The sequence below is a fragment of the Beta vulgaris genome, chromosome 1, assembly GCF_026745355.1.
Source record: "Beta vulgaris subsp. vulgaris cultivar EL10 chromosome 1, EL10.2, whole genome shotgun sequence".
In the NCBI taxonomy this organism is placed as follows: domain Eukaryota; kingdom Viridiplantae; phylum Streptophyta; class Magnoliopsida; order Caryophyllales; family Amaranthaceae; genus Beta; species Beta vulgaris.
Window position 1 is genome coordinate 13296456 of NC_079202.1, and position 8585 is coordinate 13305040.

General features: G+C 40.3%; 2 protein-coding genes across 4 annotated transcripts; both read right to left on the reverse strand.

Annotated features, from left to right (window-relative positions):
* Positions 1-1919: 1919 nt before the first annotated feature.
* On the reverse strand, positions 1920-3541 carry LOC130589400 (uncharacterized). Its single transcript, XM_057391167.1, has 3 exons — positions 3066-3541; positions 2833-2961; positions 1920-2568 (listed from the first exon to the last, which is right to left on the reverse strand). Exons 1-3 carry the CDS (start codon positions 3539-3541, stop codon positions 1920-1922), a joined length of 1254 nt encoding a protein of 417 aa, XP_057247150.1.
* A 969-nt stretch (positions 3542-4510) lies between these two features.
* On the reverse strand, positions 4511-8297 carry LOC104885105 (uncharacterized). 3 transcript variants are annotated; one of them, XM_048646135.2, is made up of 3 exons: positions 7966-8297; positions 5773-6172; positions 4511-5656 (listed from the first exon to the last, which is right to left on the reverse strand). In XM_048646135.2, the coding sequence occupies exons 2-3, from the start codon at positions 5776-5778 to the stop codon at positions 4775-4777; spliced, it is 888 nt and encodes a 295-aa protein (XP_048502092.1). In that variant the 5' UTR covers positions 5779-6172; positions 7966-8297; the 3' UTR covers positions 4511-4774. The 3 variants fall into 3 exon arrangements, with proteins under 3 accessions (XP_048502092.1, XP_057248408.1, XP_010668114.1); XM_057392425.1 differs by having other exon boundaries at positions 7928-8297; XM_010669812.4 differs by having other exon boundaries at positions 5832-8297.
* Between the last annotated feature and the right edge of the window lie 288 nt (positions 8298-8585).

Genomic DNA, 8585 nt, shown 5'->3' on the forward strand with positions numbered 1-8585 from the left:
GTACTGTATATCATACTCAGAAAGCTCGAAGGCCCATTTCAGTAAGCGGCCTGAGCTATCCATCCTCTGCAGAGACTTATCTAGTGGTTGATTTGTAAGGACTTGGATAGGATGGCAGTCGAAATACAGTCTGAGCTTCCTGGCAGCGATAATTACGGCCAAAGCCATTTTTTCCACCAATTGGTAACGGCTCTCAGGACCGTTAAGAATGTGGCTAATGAAATATATAGGTTGTTGCCTTTTTTCCTTTTCTACCAATAAGACAGCCGCGATCGTTTTCGGCGAGGCCGAGACATATAGCTGCAATACATCCCCAGTTTCTGGCCTTGTGATGGTGGGCAGGCTTTTTAAGTGCTCTTTCACGGCTAGGAATGCCTTGCTTTGCTCCTCTCCCCACTCGAACTTTCTATTTCCCCTTAACAATGCAAAGAAGGGCAGAGCCTTGTCTGCTGATATGTTAGAAATGAATCGAGTGAGGGCCGCCATCCTCTCCGTCAGCCTTTGAATGTCTTAAACACTCCTGGGCTCAGGCAAGTTGAAGATAGCTTGAATCTTTTCTTGTTCGCGTGATCCCTCTTTTGCTTACAAAGAAACCTAAGAATTTCCCTGCTTTTACCCCAAAGACGCACTTCTTAGGGTTAAGTTTTATCTGATATTTTCTCAATGTTCTGAAAGTTTCTGCCAAATCTTCTAAGTGTTCACGGTCAGTCTTACTCTTGACAATGGAGTCGTCAACATAAGCTTCAATGTTTCTTCATCTCTGATCCGCAAACACTTTATCTAATAACTTCTGATACGTTGCTCCAACATTGCGAAGACCAAATGACATCGCCTTGTAATTGTATACTCCACACTCTGTGATAAATGATGTTTTCTTTCTGTCGGCCTCCAGTAAGCTTATCTGATGATAGCCCGAGAATGCATCCATAAAGCTCAATAACGCATGGCGGCTAGTAGAATCTACTAGCTGGTATATTCTCGGTAATGGATAGTAGCCTTTTGGGCATGCTCTGTTGAGATCCGTGAAGTCTACACACATCCTCCATTGGCCGCTAGCCTTCTTTACCATGACCACATTGGCCAACCACTCTGGGTAATCGCAGGGCTCAATGAAGTCTGCTGCCAACAATTTATCCACCTCTTCTTTGATTGCCTTGTTCTCCGGTAGAAAAAGCTCTCTTCTTTTGCTTTACCGGGTGGACTGCACTGTCGACGTTTAGACGATGGACCATCACGGTCGGGTCTATTACCGGCTTCTCATCCGCCAAAAATGCAAAAACGTCAGCATTTTCTCGAAGGAGAGCCACTAGGTTAACCTTGACCTCTAGGTCCATGTCCATCCCGACAGCGACCGCTCTAGCAGGATCATTGGCTAACATTTCTTGCCTGATTTCATCGTCTGGTTTTGGTCTCGGCTCGTCTTCTGACCGAGACTCTAGATCTTCCATTGGGACCGCTTTACCTTTCTGGACCGCTTCTATTTCATCTATTTCATCATTTTCTCTTTCCCAGCTTGGGCTTTTCTTTGAGCTCTTCTTTGCTTTCTTGATAGCGGGTCAAGATTTTCTAATGGAAATCTCCTGGCGAGCTGTTTCAGTGCCGTCAAATAACATGACCTCGCCATCTCCTGGTTATCCTTCAATCTTGACGTAACCCCCTCATTGGAAACATATATCATTGTCAGGTGATAAGTTGAGACGACTCCCTGGACGTCATGAATAAAAGGGCGCCCTATAATGGCGTTGTATGCCCCTGGGACGTCCACCACTAGGAATTCCGCCATGACGTCCCTTGATGCTTAATTCTCTCCAATTCTTATTGGGAGCGTAATTAACCTTTCCGGTACCACCGATGCTCCTGTTAACCCAATGACTGGGTATCTAACTGGCTTCAGATACTCTCAGCCAATCATCAGTTTTTCAAACATTGTTAGATAGAGGATATTTGCAGAGCTGCCTCCGTCCACCAAAAATTCTGTGGACCAGGCAGTTTGAGATCTTCATAGTGACTACTAACGGATCGTTGTGAGGGTAAACGACATGTTTAGCGTCCTCCAAGGTGAATGACATTACTGGCATCGCTGGCGGCTTCTTCCATGGCAGACTTCCATTGAAGTTTACATGATGCCTGAATTCTTTTAGGCTTGCCTTTGCTCTACTCACGCTTCCTCCATGAATTGGACCGCCACTAATGACATGGATTTCACTGATCCATGACTGGAAATTCCGGTTTGCTGGTTTCACTAGATCTCCTTCTTTAGTCAGAGCCTTATACTTGCTGAAATAACCTCTTTTTAGCAAATCTTCCAAATTATCCTTAAGATGCCGGCAGTCTTCGGTCAGGTGGTCGTAATCCCCATGGAAATCACACCATATGCTCTTATCTCGATTTTTGTGGAACATCTGTTTCGGACGCTGCCATTTATCACTGTCCTTATTCATCAAATAAATATGACTTCTAGAGGTGGTGAGCTGGGTATATGCATCAAATCTTTCCTTACGTTCACCCTTATCACGACCACCTCCTTCCGGGTCAGCTCTGACCCGATCATAACGCTCACGATCATCCCTTTCACGGTCATTCCCTCTTTTCACAACATTTGACTCCAGCCTTCTATCCTCCCGGCCGTGGTCATTCTCCCGACCTTTGTCCTTTCTCTAGTTGTCTTCCTTTTTCTTTTCTGGTTCGTGATTGCTCACAGCCCTATCAAATTCTTCTCCCCTTATATAGTCATTGGCCTTGCCAAGGACCGGTCCTAGGGACGTGTAAGACTTCCGGCCTAGGTAGTTTCGGAATGGTGACCCTTCCTTAAGTCCCGTGATTAAGGCCAACACGGCCACATCCTGCTGCAATCTCGGTATTGAGACCGCTTCAACATTTAAACTGCCAATATAATCTCGCAAGCTTTCATTTTCGCCTTGCTTCACAGATAACAATTCTCCGATAGTGTGCTCGCGGCGCCTGTTACTCACAAAGTGCATACTGAAAGTAGATGATAGCTGGGAGAAACTAGAGATGCTACCTGGATTAAGAGTTTTGAATCATGTCTGAGCTATCCTGGTCACCGTGGATGGAAGACCTTACCCCAGATGGCATCCACCTGCGTGTATAAGAACATGTGACCTTCGTAGGCCGCTACGTGATCGTCAGGATCAGATGTGCCATCATACTTGGAGGAAGGCATCTTGATTCTAGACATCGGATGGTTTAGTATCTTTGAGGTGAAGGAAGAGAGTTTTGGCTTGATGAGAAGGTGACCCCCTGTCGAATAGTTACTAGCACCATTGGTGCCGTACTCACGACGGGCGTAACCTTGAGCCTCCTCCTCATAATGATAAAGCTCTTCAGTCTCTAGTATTGCTTCTTCATAATCTGACTGATCAATCTGCTTCTCCGGCTCCCGTCCCTCTTGATTCAGGGAGCGCATCTTCCGGAGCGGAGTACCGTTAGCGTTCCTACCAGCCATGGCCAGTGATCGCTTATGGGTTCCGCCAGTCTGCTGGGTAGGTGGGTTATTTTGCTGAGGATTACCAGTTAACATCTGAATGAAAGATGCTACAGTTTAAAGTTGCTCAGGGGAAAATTGACTCAGTTGAGCCAAGTTGAATGGTACGTTACTGTTCGGGGTTGGTTCCTCATTTCCTGGTGTCCGATAATTGAACTGTGGATTCCTTATAGCCCAAGTAATGGCAGGCTGAGTCATAGAATTCCTGTGGACCGTGATCGGCGTTGTTTTTTATCACCCATGGTTGTTACTTCGAAAGGGTAGGAGTTCCCCTCCTTCTAACGCCAAGTTATTTCGGTCGTGAAACAATTAGCGGCCTTAATGAAGTCCGCCAAAGATCTGGAGAGTAAAGTCCTTAGTGAATAGCTGCACAGCAAGCAAAAGTGAGCTACCCTCGGGGTGGTTGTGAGGAAACCCCCTCCGACACTCAAGTCAGTATTGGTCCAACTAGGATTAGAGAGAGAAACTAGAGAGAGAGATAAAAGCTATTTTCAGTATGAGAGAGAATGTACCTGCAGATTAGTACTATTGAGGTATTTATAGAAGTACTATTCCTCTGACAGGGCGTGTAATCTTTCGACACGTGCAGGGCTATGACGCACTTGACAGGTGGGAAGATTCCCATGCTTTTGTCTTATTAGGCGACCGCCAACGGTGTTGGACCACAATGGTGAACTGACTTTGATGGAGCTGTGGATGTCATTGTCATGCTCGCGTCCATTATGCTCGCAGACTTGTCATGAGGATCCGTTAAGGTACTTGGGTTATACCCATACTGTTGTGTTGTTCGATTTTAGTTATATCACTCGCTACAAAGAAGATGCATAAGTTCAGCACTAGCATCGTCATGCATACGCAATCAATACCACAGTGATATGTAAGCGTTGCCATATTGATTCCTAAAAATTAAAAATGTAAAACTTTTAGCCATATTGGAGGTAGTTGTTTATTTTCTTATAAATTTTGGTTTCTAACAATATTAACAATAAAAAAAAATAGAAAGACTTGGGCACAGAAAAAGAGGTATTACCATTACTATTATATTTGAAAGATTAAAGATAAGGATTTCATGCATGATTTATGTAGTACAATTATAGTGGTCTTTCAACAAAATGAAAGTACAACAGTACTAAGAATTCCTGGTAAGGGAACTCCTTATTATAAAGGATCTTTTGGTGATTTATTCTGATTTCTGCATATTTATATATGTGCTATAACAGCCCCTTATTTTGTAATTTGGTGCACAAACGTGAAATGAGATTCGAATGATCAGAGTGGTATCAGTTCTGATCTAAATTCTGTGTCATAGGCCTCAAAACCACGGCAAATACCGTCTTCAACTCTGATTTCAACTGTCTCCGCAGTGGTATATGTATCAGTCTGAATGGAAGAAAAAGGAATATCATAGATGACTTCTTTTACGTACCCCCGTATTATGCCCTTAGTCATTGGCGGTATATAGATTTTGTATTTATCTTCTTGCTCCACTGACAAAAATGACCCCTTTTCATAGTATTCCTCTTTTGAAATCTCATCAAAAAGCTCAATCTTCCCATCAACAAATTTGGGGAGCTTGATACTCATTTGAGCAGTAGCAGTTTTTCTTGAGGTAGTAGTTGAACTCCAAGTAGTATTCCTCGATTTTTTGTATTTCAATGTCGTCGAAAGTTCAGCATCTTTTCCTTTCCCAGTGTTGTTAGCTGTTTCAGTTCTGTGAAGAACGAGTTTTTGGCTGATGATTCTAGCACCGGCAAGATTGTATTGGACATTAATTATTCTGGAAGACACAGGCTCGTGTACAACCAAATGTGCTGCACCTTCGGCATGTGGTGCCGCAGCATTGAAGCAGTTCTCAAAGCCTCTATCGGATAGTCGTTTGCAAAACTTCTTGTTGCCTAAGTTACGTAAAGCAATGGCATTGTCTTCAAGCGCAACCACCTCAAACAATGTGTCAGGGTCTTCATTGCTGCTACTGGTGGAATCGCCCCAAATCCAATCGTCTCGAGAACGTCTCAAGTACTTGTTAAAATGTAACGACTTGATGCGGATGGTCCCATTAAAGTGGGTGATCTCATAGTGGCCTGATAGCTCTTTCTTGTCCTTTGCTGAAAACTCGTTGTACTCATGACTGTCATCTATCCAGACGACGCCCTGATCATTGAGTGTGAGGTGAATATATGCACAATAAATTTAAAAAATCTGATTTAGTTATCTTTATATATATATATATATATAATATATAGAGGGGGAAATTAGAAAAATATAACCTGCATGAAGCGCCAAAAATGCAATAATAGAAGTAAAATTTAATTGTTCTTGTGCATACCCCAAGGGCTAGGCCTACACCTTGTATTGGCAATGGTTTACGTTGTTGTTTTCGACCACGGAGATAATTCCCGTTGTCGCCCTTGAATATTACACGTTTGGGCAATCTCACTAGCAATGCGAAACTTTTTACCTCAAACGAAGATCCATTTGTACCAAGTACAACATGCCAAGACGATGAATCGCTATAAGTAAGTTGGCATCCACTCTGAACATGAGTAAACGAGTATTCGGATCCAGAGATATTGGTTTTTACTTCAAACAATGTACAATTGCCTACGTCTTTATTTTCCACTGGTAACGCTTGCAGCTGCAATAATATAACTACCGCTCTTCGGTGTCCTGCAATAATCATAAGTAAGGAATCAATAGGAAATGACATACTCCTTCCAAGTTCCGTCCGATGATATAATTCTTGATTCTGATTTTACAAAAGAATTAACCTAAATTAAAATCTTGTTTTATTTGAATAAAAAGATTCATTTTATTGGGAAACACTTACATTGTTTTTTTTTTTCTTTTGAGCAAAAAATAAAACTGAACATTAATGTTGGATGATTTAATGCATAGAGGAGTTCAATGGGGAAAAATATTTCATTTTATCATTAATAACCCTACATTGGAAGCTGAAATTATGAGAACTTTTGCAAATAAAACGAATTTCATGAAAGTATTTTGAGCATAATTATTGATTAAAAATAGAAATAGAACTTGTATTTTGGAATACTTTAAAAGAAAAAAAGACTTATATTATGAGCGGGGGGAGTATTACTTTACTGGCTTCGGGATTGTGATGCAAGCCTCAAATGGAATTGCATGAAATTATATTTCTGCGTCTAAAGTTGTGAAATCTCAGCGTCGTCATAGGGATATCCGATATCTCCGATTTTCTACCTCTAGTGTTACTAATGTTACAAAATATCAGCCCCTCATCATCAACAGAAAAAAAAAAAAAAAAACTTCTCTTTTCTAGTAGTCTATTTATACACTTATACTCTGTACTCTGCTAAGTGGGTAAGTATCAATTTCATTAGCTATGGAAGATAAACACCTTATCTATCCACTAAATTAAACTAATTAGTGTAAAACTGTAAATAGACATTAATACTAAGTAAAAGATAACTCATTAAACGAAATTTTATTACTCTGTATTTTTTACTGTCGATTTCTAGTGAGTAATTTACGCGCTGGCTAATGTATTGATCTCCATTAGGGAGGGGAGGGAGTTACGAAATATTTTCTTCTCTAATGTATGGTGCAAAACAGGGGAAAGCCCGAAAACAACAAAACAAAAGCTAAGAAGAAATTCATGTAAGACTAAGACAATGCAAGGGATTACTCCATGCCACGATTTGCCACAACTTTTTTGCCCTATGCCCCTAGACCCTAGTATTTACTTCACAATTTGGCAGAGAGAAAAGAAATGAGAGGGTTTTAATTATGGCATTAATTGGATTATTTTTTTCTAGATTAATTTGGGCAAAAACTATCATTTAGGCTCCGTTTGATAGGGTGTAAAACATTTTCAGTGTAAAATGATTTTCATGGAAAACAATTTACAATGGAAAACACAATTCCAAAATTAGTTTTCCGTTGTTTGGTTCGATGTAAGAAAAATGATGAAATGAAAGGAAAATGAAAGGGAAAGTAAGGAGGTAGTGAGAGGAGTGTACAAGAGAGATAAGGAAAATAGTTTTCCTTTCATTTTGAAAGGAAAATGGTTTTCCATAATTGGGAGAGTAATTTTACCCCAAGGGAAAATGGTTTTACACCCTTTTGCCAACCAAACAATGTAAAACTGAAAATAGAGGAAAACAGTTTTCCGGAAAAACATTTTACGCCCTACCAAACGGAGCCTTAAGGTAAGATAAAGATGGTATGTTTTGAGGGGAGATAAAAGATATTCCTGAAATGAATCAAGGATATAAGGTGGGAAGTGATGCAAGTATGCAACAACTCCAACACCTCAACCTTCCCAAATACATGGATGTACTTTTACAATTTTCAACCAGGTGCACTTAAAAAAAAAACAACAAAAAAAAAAAACAGGTGCAAACACGCAGTAATAAAATATAGACAAAGTGAGTAATACATTACACAGTTGAAATTGTATGTATAAGAAAAGAACATATCACCAGCACCAGTATTTATTACTGGAACAACATTTTATGTGAACAAATCTATCATCTTCGGCACTCTCCACAGCAAACTTTGCTTTTAAGCTAGGCACTTCTTCGGCTGAACTGAATTCGAGAAAACCGGTCCGGTCACCTTTATTTACCTGTGTCATGAACAATTTAGTGGAATTGACGTTTGCACTTATAGCTACAAATGGAGGAAATCTTGTCATTATTTCTTTTTAACTCTATATCTCTCTCTAGTTCTGCCTAACAAGTATGATCAATACTAGTTCACAACCCAGTTATATTTCTCTCTAGTTTCTCCCTCACTCTTGAGTCTTCGTCCCTTGATTATCTTTGCTATTTATTGTCGAAGATATATTCTTAAGATTGTGGCGGGACCATATTCTCTCTTTTCGTTACACTAGCATGATTTGTACCACTAGATTGAAATATCGACAAGTTAATTTTCTTTTATTTTGAGATAACCTACAAAAATCATTCATTCAATATTCTTTAATTAGATAAAAAAATCCTTATCTTCATTTCTAGATCTAGTGAGACTATTTTTAGCAAAACTCACACATGTTTGCTAATGACTTATCTTTTGAGGGTATCTATTTTCGACAACACAA